This window comes from Halichondria panicea, chromosome 9 (assembly GCF_963675165.1).
Source record: "Halichondria panicea chromosome 9, odHalPani1.1, whole genome shotgun sequence".
In the NCBI taxonomy this organism is placed as follows: Eukaryota; Metazoa; Porifera; class Demospongiae; order Suberitida; family Halichondriidae; genus Halichondria; species Halichondria panicea.
The window spans coordinates 1,061,332-1,079,411 of record NC_087385.1 but is presented as its reverse complement, the minus strand read 5'-3'; the positions used below and the strand labels follow the sequence as shown (position 1 = coordinate 1,079,411).

Sequence of the window (18,080 nt, the reverse complement as noted above, 5' to 3'; positions counted from 1 at the left end):
CACACTTCTATTCATGTGTTGCAAAGATTCTGCAATCTCCAGTAATAATAATACAGCCAGGTTAATGGACCCCACAAATTCTCCATAGCATGCGCTTCAACCTGTGTTGGCAGGCCACCTCTTCATTACACCCACACACTGTTGGTCTGCCCCAGGACAAATTCTCCTCCCTACCCAGTGTGTTGTCCTGGTTGCATGCTGCCCTCCCTACCCTGTGTTGTCCTGGTTGCCCCTACCCAGTGTGTTGTCCTGGTTGCATGCTGCCCTCCCTACCCAGTGTGTTGTCCTGGTTGCCCCTACCCAGTGTGTTGTCCTGGTTGCATGCTGCCCTCCCTACCCAGTGTGTTGTCCTGGTTGCATGCTGCCCTCCCTACTCAGTGTGTTGTCCTGGTTGCATGCTGCCCTCCCTACCCAGTGTGTTGTCCTGGTTGCATGCTGCCCTCCCTACCCTGTGTTGTCCTGGTTGCATGCTGCCCTCCCTACCCAGTGTGTTGTCCTGGTTGCATGCTGCCCTCCCTACCCAGTGTGTTGTCCTGGTTGCATGCTGCCAATTAATTATACCAATTAGTGTGCGTGAGGTTGACACACCAATGTTTCAACATACCTATGGTAGCTTCACATTAGGTGCCCATAGCAACTTTAGAGCCTCCTTGAAACTGGAGAGTCTTGCCCTAGGGAACACATCATTAGTCATATCTCATTAATCTCTTAAGACAAACAACTTCTTGACGCTAGGAAGGACCACTGAGAGATTTGAAGTATGTACGGTATACATGTAGACTAGATATAATTGCGTAGGCCTGACTATATTAATAGTTACAAGTTTAGCTTCGTTATTCTTGTTAAGGCCTCATATACATAGCTTTTTGTTGAGTACTTCCCTTTTTTTTTGGTGTTGCCTGTTAGGCTGACCTTTTTCGTTACCAAACTTCCCAAAGTTAGTGTAGTTTCCTGTGTCTGGTAGGTAGACTAGGTTTCCTGTCTATGTGCAACTAGCCTCGATTCCAGACTATAGCCTTTTTCTCCTTCCTTGCGGCCTGCCTAGAATATCATGAGGCTGTAAATGTGCCTATCATTCTAGAGCTATAATAGTAATTAATTAATTATAATTAATGATGTCATATCTGGTAACATTGTTGAGATTATTGGTAAATTAGGGAGTGCAGAATGTTAGCACAAGTAATTGTGTACACAATGCAGAATGCACTGTGGTCACACAACGAATTAAGTTTGACCGCTCCATAAATCTGTCATGCATTGCACTTATTATAATTATGGCTTCTAATTATGGTGGAAGCGCCTAGCTGTTGATTGTTATTTCTTGGAATGTGTCACCTTAAGTAGTAACACGTGTACTGTGTGAGATATTCATGGGACACTCCGTGCTGACCCTTGTTTTCAATACAGCAGGCATCTTGTTCGCATATCAGGGAGAGTATTGCATACACGAACTTGTTAAACTCACATCATCCTTCTGTTTCTCACTTTGCTCCTCACTTTAGCAGAAATGCACGAAATATGATTGCACTACATGTATACATAATTACATGTATGTTGATTAAATTAAGCCACATTTGTATTTCAAGCCTACTGCTCTGCGTGTGTGTGCCCCTGTGTGTGTGTGTGTGTGTGTTGTGTGTACCCCCTCTGTGTGTGTGCGTGTGTGTGTGTGTGTGTGTGCTCGGCGTGCTAACGTATAATCCTTCCCTCCCCGAATCGTAATTTTAAGATATGTCCTCTGTCATGCTGTTATTGAATTAAACGCTTGTCATGCGTCATGTTGATCGTTCCCTCCCTTAATCAATAGTATACACCAATACTGCATTCTTTCCCATAATACAAATGTAGCTCTCATAACGATGATTTCTTAGTCCATTTAATCATAGCTATAGAGCTATAGTTAGTTTCATTGCAGCTGAGGTTAATTGGTAACCTCATGCATGTGAGGAATTTTCTATTATGCACATGCACCTGTCATTGGGCATCATAGTTATACATGCATTTCCGTGAAACTATACGTAAGGATAACACTCTGTCATACCACTAATCTAAACATGTGGTGTGCTTATAATCATTGGTTACAGGATGTATGGTTAATGGCTATGATAATCAATGCTGTACTCCGAACCTTTCGTCCATGCAGGGGAAGTGTTTATGTTGATTGTGTATGTACGCAACTCCTGGAAGTACAATGGTCATTAAGTTTAGGGCATCTGATAACATTTTTCATAGGAAATCTCGTTTATGAGTGTGGTTGTCAGGCTTGCGTGTGATTGTTGTTATACGTAGGAAGCGTAGAGCAATTATGTGATTATCTCATTAGCGCAGTATTGCTAATAGTATAGGGTTGGGTCGAAAACAGCAAAAAGCCCCCTCTGGATCTCACCAAGACACAAGACAAAGTTGTTTTTAGTTTATATGTATGTGGTTACTAGGAAGTAAACAGTACAAACTTCAGAGGTGCATGCAATTACTGTTATTACCGCTAATAAAAAAGCATGTAGCTTTATGCTACGCTTCAATGGAAATTATGAATATATATAGGTTGCAAAGGAAACAATCAGTAAAAAAAATCCAGATATCCCGCTAGCCTTTCTGTCTCCACTGACTCTTGTACGTGGACCTACAGCCAATACAACAGCTGCTCACCGATTAATAATAATATTCAAAGTGCATTCTCTGCACAGTATATCATAATTAAGGTCTTGTTATTGGATTCCAAAGTGTATACATAAGTTGTGTTTTTGCTGTGGCCATTGTGTAGTGGTTTGAGAACCATAGAGCTGCTAGACCATGGAGCCTATGATTATGTGTCTGGCATACTTGTGGTAGGCCATGTAATGAGCACCCTGCCAACACAGCTCACACCCTAGTTATGGAACTCTCCTGAAACCCACAGAAGAGCTTTGTAGCTCACCACATCGGAAGGTATGCGCATGCAATAAAACTAATGAAACCCAAGGTGGGAACAAGAGATGAACTGGCGCCAATGGTATATAATTATTGTTCATTATCTTTTAATTTTGTATACCATATATATACTGTTATTGTTTGCGTAAATAATTATAGCTATACTGTGATAATTTACAATGTTTGTGTATACGTTGATTGACGTGTTTACTCGGTGCAACCTTAGAACTGTTGTATGCGTTGTTCCCCAATTTGTTGTGATCTAGTTAGTTACCCTGATTTACTGGTGCTGCTCAATCCAAAAATGCCAACAATTGGTTTAATTGGATCCTGTTGGTCATGAGCTAACAATGTTAGCATTCAGGACACGTGGTCGTCATGGAATCCTGCGAGGTTACCAGGGTGCTCTGCATAGTGTTGGAGTGAACTTCTCAAAATTTCTCACAAGAGGAAATGTTGTGATTGATAAATTAATGTATAGTTCCTTGTCAACTAAAGAACTGTATGGATTGATCGTGTAGTCAGATGGAATGCTAACAGATGTACGTATGTTAATTTTCATTATAGCAAATGCACTTTCTTTGACCGTGCATGTACAACAGCGGGCCTGTAAAACTGTACTGTGTACATACTAGGTAACATGTAGGGTTGCATAATGATTATGTAATGACTGTGGGACTGAGCCAGGGTTGCTGTTGTCATAGATGTCTGGTTTTCCTTACACGCATGGTCACAGGAATTGGAACTCCTGTCTGGTATGTAGTGCAATGGGGCCCATAGGGTACATCAATGGTCAGTGGCCTTGGTTACCAGACAGGAGTTATCATTGTGTCTCATAAAAGTGCATGCCCACAAACTTGCATACATGTATATAACCTTAATAATTACGTTAATTGCTACATAATGTACCCGTTACTGCTATTCCCACAGTCCATTACAATACGGGATGGGGCACAGTATGCTTGTACTGATACCCCCTATGATGCTACCCCCCATGGTGTACTTGTACTAATACCCCCCACGATGCTACCTCCCATGGTGTACTCATGCTGCTACCCCCACGATGCTACCCCCCATGGTTTACTCGTGCTTCTACCCCCCATGGTATCCTCATACTGCTACCCCCCACAATGCTACCCCCATGGTATCCTCGTACTGCCACCCCCCACGATGCTACCCCCATAATATCCTCGTACTGCTACCCCCCATGGTGTACACACATTTAAATTGTTATTGTGTTGCCTGTTCCTTTAAAGTGGTTGTGTGGCTTAGTGTACACGAAGCCTGTGGTTTGTCTGAGCATTCCTACCAATTACCCCACCTTGAAACAGTAGAAATGAGTGGGCATATTTCAGCTGGCGCAGACTTTGTGGATTTTTTCGCTCATTGTCTAATAGGCATACCATGTGTACTACAAAGGCCACCTACGCTAGTTGCTAGGTAGTTACTGCTATTAAGCTACATACCATGTGTTAATGGCACACAAGCCTCCCATAGTACCGAGTTTGTTTTGGCACCCAGTGCGTGTACATTTGTACCTCTTGAATATATATTTTTCAGCCCCACCTAGCACCCTGGAAACTAACCACACTTATGTAATTAAGAGTGGCGCCGTAGCTGATTATCTCAGCTTCTAAATATAGGTTTCCGTAATATGTGTATAATTCATCCAACTGGCATGCCTCCCCACTCTCTGTTAGAGTAGGCAGCCTATTAGCATCTGTGACAACTACATGTACCTATAGCCTCAGGGTAGATGATCTCATATCTTTGACATGCAAAATATTTGCTTACTCGCTGATAAGCTCTGACTCCAGCATTTCTTAGAAGCATAATGATCGATGAATACTGATGTGTTTATAGAAACCTCAAATTCTGAAATTCCACGATATCAAACTATTAATTCTCAGTATTATACTTGTACGATATGGGCTCGGATGTACATTTTGTATGTATTTGCAGGCTAGTATGTCAATAATATTGTTATCTCCCATTACCAGCTGCTACCAGCTTCTGCACCGCGTGTGAATGATATCATCAAATCTTCGGTATTGTCTATCAATTAAAATATGTGAGTGTCTGTAGCTCAGGTCAGAGGTCTGACCACTGTGACAGATGGATACAACAGTTATGCGTCCAACATTCTCCAAGGTCTGCATGGCTGACCAAAACTATTTTAGGGTGAACTCTTTAATTCAGTAGCTAGGCGGTGTGTTGCTGAGGTCTACCCTGGCAGACTGGAACTATGTGGCTCTAACCCTCCGGTACGCTGTTGCCATGGTATCATTCACACCCATCCTCTCATGGTGTGAACTGCTGGTGTTGCTACTAACTAGCCAAGTAATCGATACTGTGATGTTTGCATTGTTTTCAGAATGTTATGGCAATTAATTAGTAACAGAAAGACACAATAAGGTTTGTGAGTAAGTACTGCCATTAGTAAAGTCTTTAGCCACAACATGCCAAGAGAGAGCACTACATATTTATGCATAGGTATCTACCCTCAGCCCTACATCATGGCCTCTATAGACCCTCAGCCCTACATCATGGCCTCTACCCTCAGTCCTACATCATGGCCGCAAGGTGCACAGTTTAATTGCCTCCAGATGTCCCATGCACCACTATCAACTGATTATAATGTAGGAAATGTGATCAGTTATTAATTGAAATTTGTGTTTTGTTTGTTAATTGCTGAGTTGCTGGTAAACATCTGATTAATCGACAGTAGTTTACGAAACCAACAGTCAAAATTGACTCGGGCACATCGCTAAACCTTGTTCTGTGTCTGAACACACCATGTGTGCATGTACTCCCTATGGTTATGGCGGTTGTGTTACATTTGATCTTGCAGGGAGTGAGTCGGAATCTTTCAAGCAAATCAAACTAATTATTGCATTTGTTCTTTTAATTTATATCGATGTGTTCTTTCTCATGATGTGTACGTGCGTATGTAGGGCCCACCTGTGTTATGCATTACTTGAATGCACGTTACTAATCTCTAAGCTTATGTATGAGACTATTGAATGTCGTTAAGAATGCTCATTGACGGTAGCTATGTAACTACACGTAGGTGTATGTGTTGGTATTCTCTGGTGGGTGGTTTGGAACGTAGTGGGTAGTGTTTGCATAACTCTATCCAGTGATAACAATTTGATTCTAACGAGTTTTCATGAATTATTATTTTTGCCCCGAATGTCACTGCACTCCTACGTCACTATCAATACGATTGTATTTCAACAACATCTTATATAGTAATAGTGATATACTAGTAATGACCACTGTAGTTTTAAGTCAAAGCGGATTTGTTCCCCTAGTCGTCAATAAAGTGAAATCAGGGCTGTGGAGTGCATTCAACTATATAGTGGTGGTTTTATGCATGACCACTGTTGTTAGAGAAGCTGTGGAGTGAACATGTGCAAGCACAATGGCGGGCGTCCGGTCATCAAAGAATCACTGTCAAAAGCACCTACAGTCTGCACAGATTATGCTTCACTTTAATTCATATCTTGTACCATAGATTGAAGAGTTAGAGGGATAGGAAACGGTTTGTATCTCGAGTAACATCCGCGCTACGCTGCGGTTTAATCGAGGCCATCACAACAATATCTATTTCTACACTCAGTGCATAATAAACTACAAGTAACTGTGCTTAGTCCGTGCAACTCACTTATATTTCAAGGTCTATACCTATTGTAGTAGTCATAACCAGCACGCTTACACGTTACATGTTCCAATAGCTCTAAAACAGCCTTGGGAACATATAACTTTATTGGAAAGTCTCTTTTTACTGGGTGTGGTCAGTCATTAGCAAGTACTACACGTGGCTCATGGACTAGGCGTGTTATAAGTTGCTGAAAGAGATGATGTCTCGAGGAAACACAGCTTTGGGAGTTACCCGGCAAAAATGTGGTTAATAGCCTCGTTCATAGGGCGTAGCGCGGATAATTTTCGAGGCTCCACTGCAGATTCAATGTAAAATCATCACGTGCACCACTCCGTTTCCTATCCCTCTAACTCTTCAATCTATGCTTGTACCACCCACATCAAGTTGGAGTCAAGGGTCTAATCACACAGTGTCTGCATACCTCATCTATTATTCATAACTTGTCCACCCACATGGCCACCATCAAGTTGTAAGGATGTGCGTCATTGTGGGTTGATTAGTGCTCATTATGTACATGCCACAAACCACAAGGGAACACACACATGTACACACTCTGGTTAGCTACTTGTTGAGTGGGTGTAATGGAATGCAGGGAATTCACATGTCATCTCTCTCTGCCTGCTCTACTTAAGTCTATCCTGTGTTGGCATTTTCTCAGTTCTTCATTTAGTAGAATAGACTGATTCAGAAAATAAACGAACAGAAAGAAGATGTGGAAGTTTTCTGGTCTAGTAATGGCCACTCTCCTCTGTGGAGCACTATGTAAGTTTGTCTTGCATTTTGCATTAGTGCATTAAATATTATACTGCATATTCTGCAACTCTACAGGCCAAGTGAGTCCATCGATTGGAGGCAATGGTATCTCTGTGAGTGACGTGAGTGCATCTACTAATATTTTATGCACTATCGTTACTAAATATTATACCTTTATCTCTTTCTTGCAGTGTGATGACCAACAACAATACTGCGAAATCGACATGGTCGGAAATCCAGTACTCAAAGAAGGAGATTCAGTGCAAAATCCTGATAACGCATGTCAAAAATATAAATGCCTTGTAAGTATATATACATGGAACAAACCTGCATTAATTGATGACAAACTTTTACCTGTTGTTGATTTTTTTTGCTCTGCAGACTGGTCAGAAGATTCAAATAGTTTCAACGATTTGCGACAAAATTGAAATGTGTGAAGATGGCAAACCGCCATACAAGCTTCCCGGTGTGTGCTGTGAGACGTGCGAATATCTCAGTCAGCTCAGTTTTGGAGTCGGACCGGAAGATGATTCCCGAAATAATGTGACAGAGGATAAACGACCCAAGCCCAACTCCTGGTCCGATTGGTCGCCATGGACAGAGTGCTCTCGTGAGTGCGGGGGAGGGAGGCAAAGTCGAATGAGACAGTGCAAAACTGACGGAGCTGCTTCATTGGACTGTACCGGAAATTTGGTCGAGATTAAGGATTGCAACACTCACTTTTGCCCAGGTAAGTCACATGTATACTGTACACTACATGCATGTTGCATGCATTCATAGCTTGCTGTAACAGTGTGCATTCTTCACTGTGTTTCAAATGTGATTCATGAGCTTTGATGTAGTTTGCATGCATGCGAAAGAATGTGCATAGCATTGAAATTCATCAACAAATAAGGCATATTCCCACCCCTCCCTCACAGTACATGGTGGTTGGACCCCGTGGAGCGAGTGGACTGCATGCACTGTCAGCTGCAGTAATGGGACACAGTATCGCAGTCGTAGCTGCACAGACCCAGCACCTGAGCACGGAGGCAAAGATTGCGAGGGAGAGACAGAGCAAATCAAAGACTGCTTCCTCAGGCATTGTCCAGGTGAGTACATGCATGGGACTGCATGAGACTGCAAATGCAAGCATGAAATTTTAAATACACAGTATCTTCATGCAAAAATTAATGTTTTAGCCCCAAAAACAATAAGTTGTAATTAGGTGTTAATTACATGCAAAGAGCATGCATAAGATGTGTTTTTGCCAGCGAAAACAAGTCTTTATTGCCAAATTTTCTATCTCCATGCAGTTGACTGTGTGTGGATGCCATGGGGAGAGTGGGGTAATTGCAGTCGTGAATGCGGGGGCGGTCAACAGTTTCGTCGTCGAGAGCAACTGGTAGAGAAATACGGAGGAGCTCGTTGCGAGGGAGCAGCAACCGAATCACTCGATTGTAACACTCACAACTGTCCCAGTGAGTATATCGCGCACACAGCATATTTATATATATTGCATAATGCATAATGCATGCAGACACACACTCATTAACACTCTTTTTCACACTCTTACAGTTGATGGTGACTGGACTGTATGGTCAGAGTGGACTGCTTGCAGTGTGACCTGTGCCAATGGAACTCAAGCACGCAGTAGATCTTGTACCAACCCTCCACCCCAATTTGGAGGTATCGATTGCGAAGGAGATGCTTCTGATGCTAGGCCATGCTTTGAACGTCATTGCCCCATCGATTGCGAGTGGCTGCCCTTCTCTGATTGGTCGTCTTGCAGCAAATCATGTGACATTGGAACTCGGGAACGTATGAGGGATTATAATGTGGAGAAATTTGGTGGTGAAGAGTGTGAAGGAGATAGAACTGAAGTGGAGCAATGTAACACACAAGCTTGCCCTGGTAAGTATTGCACCTGCATGCAAGCAACAGTGTATACTTGTTATGCAATCTGCATGCATTGCCTATGAAGTATGCAAAATAATGGTGCAAAAAATTATTGCTGTGTTTCTGCATAATTATTTAGGTGTGCATTATTCACTTCTCCTGTTGTTTTCACACAGACCCTTGTATTGATAATGGCCATCCTTGCTTCAATGAGCAAGTCTCTTGTAAGAAGATCACTGACACAGACTATGAGTGTGGAGCCTGCCCTAGAGGCATGAGGGGAGATGGTGTACACTGTGAACTGGTCAACGAGGTGAGTAAACCCCTGCAATTAACCTCTGTAAATAATACCATTTCGTCTCCGTTATACCACCATCTGTACTTGTACAGCTTCACCTTCTGTTGTTGCATGCCACAAGAATTCCGTATTGTTTACAACTCATGCACAAACAAGTGCTTATAACAACTAACTATTCTCCCTGCAGTGCGAGGAGGTCAGCCCTTGTTACCCAGGTGTTGAGTGCACCGACCTTGACGAAGGTTATCAATGTGGAGAGTGTCCGACTGGTTTCCATGGTGATGCTCTCAGAGGCTACGACCTTCAGGAGGCTAACTCTCTTGTTCAGGTTAGTGGAGTAAATTGTGTGCAAACAAAGTTTGCTTGAATAGTGCGAACGATGTTGAGAATGGTGTGGAATTTTTGGGGATATAAAATACCATAATTACGGCATAACAATACCTATGTTAGAATTACAGTTGCACCAACAATAACGAAACTGTATCGGATTTAAGTGTGTAGCACTATATTAGTAGCATTCCCTCCCTACTAAGGCAGTGACTGCTTGAAGAAGAGCAACGAAACAAGAGTAGCCAGCAAGAAATACTTGCCAATAACTGAAACCCATTCTAGCAGCGTATTGAATTACCTTGGAATGTGTTTTTTTAATTGGGCTCCCAGACACTTGATTTGTGTACATTGATCTCTGCAAATAAGCACGACAGAAGACCTTCAATATTCTGTCAGCATTCTTCTTTATGGTGCTATTCTTGTAATCGAGTCATTGTAGATTATATCCTCATATTCAACTGATTCGATTAGTCTAGGGTACTCACCTGCCACTATTCCGTGCATAGCTCATGCATTCATCACCTAATGTGTGACAAGACTCGTTCACACTCACACACCCACACACACACACACTCACACACACTCACACACACACACACACTCACACACACCACTATAGGGTTGTATGGATGTGAACGAGTGTGAGGATACAAATGGAGGTTGCTCAGAGCTCAGGGAATGTGAGAACACACTCGGATCGTTTGCTTGTGGCTCTTGCTTTCTGGAAGGCTATGTGGAGAGTGGACTCACTGACTGTGTTGTGGCCGATCCTTGTGCAGCTGATATGCATCACTGTGCACAGAAGGAGTATTGTATTAATCATGCCGTGGGAGAGTTTCATTGTGAGGTAGGTACACACACAAACAACACAGTCATATGGAGTATGCATAATGCATGCATCTTTTGCATGCACTAATAATATATAGTACCCACCCACACACACACCCACACCCACACACACACACACACACACACACACACACCCACACCCACACACACACACACACAGTGTCCTATTGGTATGATTGGTAACGGGAAGGAGTGCAGTCCAGATGGTGATCTTGATGGTATACCAAACACCCTACTCACTATTGGATGCGACCATCCTCCTTGCCGAGTGGTGAGTACAAAGGTCACCTCCTTATTGGCCATGCATGCAATTAGAGATTAGATTCCAATGCAATGAATGTAATTATGCTTATTGTGGGATTGGAAGTTATTGATTTTCGGAATTGTTTGTTTTATGGTTAGTCACGTTTTGATTAGCCGGTAGTCATTATATAAACTCTTAGTAGGAATTGCTTTTAGATGGTCGTATACACGCATGTCATCCACTACCCACACACACACACTCACACCACCCACCCACACACACACACACATAGGATAATTGTCCGAAAACTCCCAACAGTGGACAACAAGATGGAGACAAAGATGGCATTGGTGATGTGTGTGACGATGATGCTGACAATGATGGTGTTGAAAATTCCAGAGTAAGTCTAACAATAGCTCTAAACTTATTACACGTACTCACCCCGCCCCCTCTCTCTCTCAGGATAATTGCCCTCAAGTGTACAACCCCAAACAGTACGACTCTGACTGGGATACTGTCGGAAATGAATGTGATAACTGCCCCTATCATCGAAACAGGAGACAGTCAGATCTTGATGGAGATACTATTGGGAATGCGTGCGACCCTGATCTCGATGGAGATGGTTACTTGAACGTAATGGACGTGTGTCCATTCATATTCAATCCTAACCAAGAAGATATGGACAAAGACGGAGCCGGAGATTTGTGTGATAACTGCCTTACTATTTCCAATAGCAACCAGGTGAGTAGTTTTTTTTGTTTTGTGCTAGTTAGCACTCAACAGAGTTAGGTGATAAAAGTTAAGTGGCATTGTTCCTAATTAAAGTAGGTAAACAATATGCATGTACATGCAGCATAGTCACACCCACCTCTACCACACACACATACAGAATGACAGAGATCAAGACGGTGTCGGCAACGCTTGTGACAACGATATCGACGTGGACGAAGATGGTATCCAAGACAACCTCGATACTTGTCCGGAGGAACCTAACTGTGACCAGGTGGACACTGATGGTGACGGTGTGGGTGACATGTGCGACCATGATAGCGATGGCGATGGAGTCTTTGACTTGTCTGATAACTGCCTCCAAGTGCCCAATCCAGACCAGGCTGATGAAGATGGTGAGATTAGGTTGTTGTTGTACGTACATGTATATAGCTTGCTTTGCATGTACTTTGTGTGAATGACAAGTGAGTACAAGCTAACGTTTTTCATATCCAAACTAGAACTCTATCAACAACATGGCTTTTACAATGTTCCCCCCCCCTGCAGGTAATGGCGTGGGTGATGTGTGTGAGAGTGATACAGACGGTGACGGCGTGCCAGACTCTAAGGACGTATGCCCTGAGGACCCAAGAATCTCAGTGACAGATTTCACCCAGTTCTTGGAAGTTGGTCTGGAAACCGGAGTTAAGAGCAAGGACAAGCCAGTATGGCAAACCTATAATAATGTGAGTTGAAACAACCAAAAATTGTGTAGCATCACTGCGCATGCGTGTGTATTCACTGCAAGTCTGAAGTCTAATCTAGCATAATTATGCAGATTTTGAGTTGTTTGTGTGATGGTATTTACCTGTTTTTTCCTACTCTCCCCTCAGGGCACAGAGGTACGTCAAACAGCCAGCTCAGGACCCGGTATTCTGGTGGGCAAAGATCGATTCACAAACGTGGAGTTTAACGGAACATTCTTTGTCAACACTTTTCTGGATGACGACTATGCTGGTTTTGTGTTCAACTATCAGAGCAACAAACGATTCAACCTGGTGTCGTGGAAACAGCGAAGTCAGCGATACTGGAAGTCCTATCCGTTTAGAGCACATGCTGAGGTAAGCATTTTTCCAGCTTCTCCAATAATTATGAAATAGTTATAATAATTGTTTTATACAAATAATAATTATTAATGTGCTATCTTTTTTCTTTCTACAGAAAGGAGTTCAAATCCAGAGGATAAACTCCGCTACAGGACCTGGGATGTTTTTGAGAAACGCTCTCTGGAATTCAGGAAATACCAAAGACCAAGTAAGTGGGTCTTAACTAATGGGGCGGAACAAGTTGATCTATCATATCCTGCATTCTGCAAAGTCCAATAATACATAATTACATAATAATATTAGAAATGTTCCCATTGCCCACGTCCCTAGCAACAGGCCATGCAGTGAATAGTGTTATAGGGAACTTCAAAGCTTGCAATAAAAATAGCATTTGTTAGGTGTGTGCATATCGCACTTTGATCATTTCGATATTTCAATATACCCTGTTACCGCACCTAGTGTAATTAGAATCATTGCACATTCCATACATTCACTCTCTCTTTTGATCATTAGGTGAAGATGCTGTACCATGATCCCGAGAACAGAGGATGGGCCGATAAGAAAGCGTACAGATGGAACATGCAGTATGCATCAGAACCCGGCTGCATGAGGTAACTATCTTCATTCACGAGCTAGCTAGCTTAGCGTACTCTGTCGTAGTTATGTTGAGGTCTAAAAAATGCATAATTGTAGTAGCCTCCTCCGCTTTAAAATTATAAGTTATATCCCTGAAGTTGATTCATGTGATAATGTTGAGTAAGCAGTCCAATTATCGCTACGTTCCAAACATTCTCTTCACACGCTAGTCACCTCTACCATAATAGACCTTACAAACTACAATGCATTCTTTCCCGTAACTCATAATAAGCCTCCTCTCCTCTGCATGCCATGCCATATAGATCCTAGCGTAGTACAGACATGCCGGGCATCTTTTGAATTATGTGTGTAGTAATCGCTATAGTTATACTTGCCTGCAGAACAACTTTATTTTTTGCAAAGTTTTAATGATACTCCTCTTTCCTGCACAGATTAAGAATGTACACTGAAGCTGGGATGTTCCTCGACACTGGTTGTGTGTGTGACAACATGGTCAAGGGTGGCCGACTCGGACTCTACGTGTTTGAGCAAGCCGATTTGTTGTTCTCTGATTTATCGTACAGATGCCTCAGTCACGAGCAACAAGAAGCACTATCTCAATGTCAAGCATAAAAACAATCCATATAATAAAATCAACTTTTGTGAACCAGCTCTCAATATATATGTATTTCTATGTTCGTTTGTTTGTATATCTTTTGCACTTCTTATAATTAATCCTCAAAATGCTCCATGATATATAATTATTAATGAAAAATTTTATTCTTAATTCTGGTGGTTTATTTGCATGTATCAATTTAATGATGAAAGCACATAGCAATTAATCAAGCAAAGCCGCGGCCAATTAATGAAATGAATGTGGCAATTGTGCGATAGGGTAATAATCGTCTACTATTCTTTCTAATTAAACGTATTACAAACACTGAAAGTTAACTTAAAAGTATAGACTAGTTGTGGGCCCCACACGTGGCGTACTCCTAAAGTCTACCCTTATCCCCCACCACCTTTCCAGCTGCACACACACCACCATCTTGTAGGTGAGCTCCTTATGCATTCACTCTAGCCATCCGTAGTCTCGTATGTATGCAAAAAACTAATTTTATCCCCCTCAAACCTCACCACATGCACAATAGGTACAAAATGTCTAGTGAGCCACCGGATAAAGAAGCTTCAATGAGAAGCATAATTGCCGAACAGTTTGGGGCAGAGCTGACCTACAAAGAAGCAGAGCTCACACAGATAGAGGATCGAATACGCCTGGCAAAGCTTATGCTACAGCGATTACGTATGGGAGTGCTTGCTCAGCATTATGGATCAGCTGGATTCTATCCAACGGAACTAGACTACAGTCAGGAGAACATTGGAGTGCAGAGCAGCTGGGACAACTTCGAGGAAGCGGCCATCGAGGGTCCGGAGGTCAAGGAGGAAGAGCCAATCGATGAACTCAACGATAAGGACGCTGATGTTTCTAAAGAGAGCACACCACTCGAGAGCTGTGCATCTGAAGAGAGTAAAATATCTGAAGAAGTGAAAATTAAAGACGAGCCTATGGAAAGTGAAGAAGTGGTCAATGGAACTTTAATAGACACTCGGGATAATTCTATGACCACTCCAACAACGACAAGAATACAACCTGTATGCCCACCCCCTGATCCCCCTTTGAAATCACATGATCAGTCACATGACAAGGAGGAATTGTCTTCTGATCTCGAGTCGAGGTTTTATCGGAAGAAGCGGATTATAGTAGGGAACACGTCTCAGTTCCTGGACCCCTCCTCTCAGTGTGGAGGCTCCACTCACAAGTGGATGGCCTATGTGCGTGGCTCTCAGAGTGAACCAGACATTAGTCATTTCGTGAAGGCAGTGAGGTGTGTGTTCATTAGAGAGGAATGCTCCTCTTATGGTTACAGTAGAAGTGTCATGTTCATGAAATAAGCTAGCTAGGATAGAGTACGTACGACTGTTACAGTGCTATGGAGGTTATCGTATTGTTACCTGAAAGGTAAATTAATCGTCTATTGTATACATAATTATTATAGTGTCTTTATATAATTTATGCCTATTTTGTATAGTACTCGTAAACAATACACGGTCGTTAATCTTATAGTGTGAGACTTTTAGTAATGTTGCTACTCACACTAAAACACCCCCCCCCCCCCCCCCCCTACACACACACGCACACACACTGTAGGTTTTTCCTTCATCCAAGCTACCATCCTCATGACATCATCGTCATCAGCAAGCCTCCCTTCCACCTGACCAAGCTGGGTTGGGGGGAATTCCCCATTCGAGTGCAGCTGGAGTTTGCGGACAATTACAATAAACCTGCGGACATTATTCACAACCTCATGCTCGACCGAACGCATACTGGACATCAGACACTGGGGGCGGAGACTGTGGTGGACCTTGACCTCTCAGTGGTCACAGATATAGGTCAGTACCCCAATGTAAATTGTACTCGATGGCTATTATATAATGTTAATGCTTGCGTGTCCTCTTATGTACATGTACATGTATATGTAATTTACAATTGTAGGGATCAATGTTTCCCTTGTTCCAGTGCTGATCTTGGGGATTTCCCCTTGTGTAATTTTTATGTACATGTACTGTACCCCCTCATTACCCTCACATTGCTTGTTCTGCTTCAGGTCCTGCTCTGGCTGTGAAGCAACTCAAGGAGCGTGCTCAGAATGGGATCAACCCACTCGTCAACGGACTTGACAGTAACCTGGACGTGAGCGAGGTCAGAGAGATATCCACCACTGATCCAAACGGAGATGCGATTCCGGTGTTCTCTGACGAAAATGACATAAAACTGAATCAAGACGACGCTATGGAAGTGGAGGAGGAGAAAGAACCGGAGCTACTGGCTGCCAGGTGTTGCGAGTACGTACCCAAGTCCTCCCGCAAGTCTGACTCCCCAGTGGTTATCCAACACATCTCGCTACCTATCGAGAGAGGTTCCAACGATTCCATCATCCTCGACCACGACTACTGTACCACCGTCGTCACCATTCACACGTCACAGCCCTCGCCCACGCCCACACCCAGCCTCTCACGAGAAAGCTCTGTTCCAAACTCTGATGTGTCACGAGTAAAATCGGAAACCTCCTCGGCCCAAGTCCTCACCACCAACCTGGACAAATGTCTCCACGTTGCAGTGCGTAGTATTCCCTTATATGGGCGTCAAAGTCCTAACGATGGGTTCCTGCTGTCGGCCTCCTCACTTGCACAGTTCCAGGCGTGGGCGGTGGGACGGAGACGTGCCTCAGAGTGGATGAGAGCCGTGGCCGTGAAGCATCAAGTGGAGAGACAGCTGAGGATCCCAGCTGTGCTTACAACTAAACAGGTGAGTGTGCATGCATGTCCATACAGTGAATAACGGTCACCTTTGGGACAGACCAACAGTGGCTTTAATTATAGAGATGGTATGTTCAAACACATGCTATGGGGGCTTTTTTAACCATAGAGGGTGATCTGCTTATTAGAATGACCACAATTTATACGGTAGGCTGGTTTCATTTTTGAACAGCCATAACTTTAGTTCCATTGGTCCAATAACGTTAATCTGAAATCTTAGAGAGAGGCTTTCAGATGATGTGTTAAAGTCTAAAGTCTTTTGAGCCTGTTTTTGACAAAATACCATGTGAAAATAGGAAATTATGGCTCGTTCCAAAGTTAGGATTTGACCATACAACATGTACCACCTGAAAGAGCTCCTTCTAAGCATCAGAAATTTGGATCAGAACTCTGGTTACAGAGCCAACTGTACATGGTAAAACAACCGAATTGTTTAAACAAGCCTCTGCTCTACAAGTTATGTACATGACATGTATTGTTACAGTAATCTGTTTGAAATTAGAATAGAGTTATGTCCATAATTATGTTTACGCTCGTGTATTGTTACTCCTCCCCCGGTCTCCAGGTGGTTCAGTGGTGTCGGAGGAATGGCTACACTCCACTGGATGCCATTACCAACACCCTCGACTCTGGGTTCTGCAAATACTGTGGGTGTCAGCTCCGCCCACCCCAGGAAGTTCCCGGTGAAGACAGCTACTCGGTCGTATCTAATATTCACAAGAACTGTTCGAAACGTTTGAAACAATTAGAACATTCTACTCTCTCCACTTCTACTTCCACTTTCTCCGAGGTCCTCACCCTACAAGATGAGCTAACTAGACAAGAACATTTGCAGGAGCTAAATCAAGAACTGGATATTGAAACAGTTCCCACTGTCCCAAGTAAACCCTCGACAAGTAGCGAAGACACTTCTGTACCTCGATTCAGAATCCCACAAACCCCAGAACTGAAATGGATTCAACAAACTTCGGCGAATATTGGAATCAGGGTTTACCCTGCTGTTATAGATCGTATGTACGCACATGTGGTGGAGCACATGATCTATATGTCCTGTGCCCGATTTCTACGTTCCATCCTCGTACAAGCGACCCAGGAGGCGGGGAATCTCGTGGAGGGGGAGCTGTGTCAAGAGAGGGTGATCACTCCTCGTCATGTGCACCAAGCATTGCGTAACCTCGAGTCATGTGACTTTGTGACAGACAAGTATTTGGGCGTGGACGAAGGTGGGAGAAACTTCAGTGATAGTTCAAGCAGTGAGAGCGATTCAGACTAGTGAACTATCCTGTAATTATTGTGAGGTAGCGAAATTTTACATTACTTAATTTATGTAATTAATTTTCTTGACAATGTCTTATATATTTTATATTTCAACTAATTATTGTATTC

General features: G+C 43.0%; 2 protein-coding genes across 2 annotated transcripts; both read left to right on the top strand.

Annotated features, from left to right (window-relative positions):
* The first annotated feature begins 7,177 nt into the window (after nt 1-7,177).
* Nucleotides 7,178-14,103, top strand: LOC135340905 (cartilage oligomeric matrix protein-like). Its single transcript, XM_064537324.1, has 19 exons — nt 7,178-7,336; nt 7,403-7,449; nt 7,519-7,629; nt 7,709-8,057; nt 8,248-8,418; nt 8,623-8,787; nt 8,885-9,220; nt 9,382-9,518; nt 9,691-9,831; nt 10,453-10,680; nt 10,843-10,953; nt 11,219-11,326; nt 11,389-11,667; nt 11,816-12,050; nt 12,202-12,380; nt 12,528-12,755; nt 12,856-12,948; nt 13,254-13,351; nt 13,769-14,103. The coding sequence occupies exons 1-19, from the start codon at nt 7,285-7,287 to the stop codon at nt 13,947-13,949; spliced, it is 3,249 nt and encodes a 1,082-aa protein (XP_064393394.1). The 5' UTR covers nt 7,178-7,284; the 3' UTR covers nt 13,950-14,103.
* Nucleotides 14,104-14,224: 121 nt separating this feature from the next.
* Nucleotides 14,225-18,065, top strand: LOC135340907 (YEATS domain-containing protein 2-like). Its single transcript, XM_064537325.1, has 5 exons — nt 14,225-14,371; nt 14,468-15,202; nt 15,526-15,767; nt 15,983-16,683; nt 17,260-18,065. The coding sequence occupies exons 2-5, from the start codon at nt 14,475-14,477 to the stop codon at nt 17,965-17,967; spliced, it is 2,379 nt and encodes a 792-aa protein (XP_064393395.1). The 5' UTR covers nt 14,225-14,371; nt 14,468-14,474; the 3' UTR covers nt 17,968-18,065.
* The last annotated feature ends 15 nt before the right edge of the window (nt 18,066-18,080 follow it).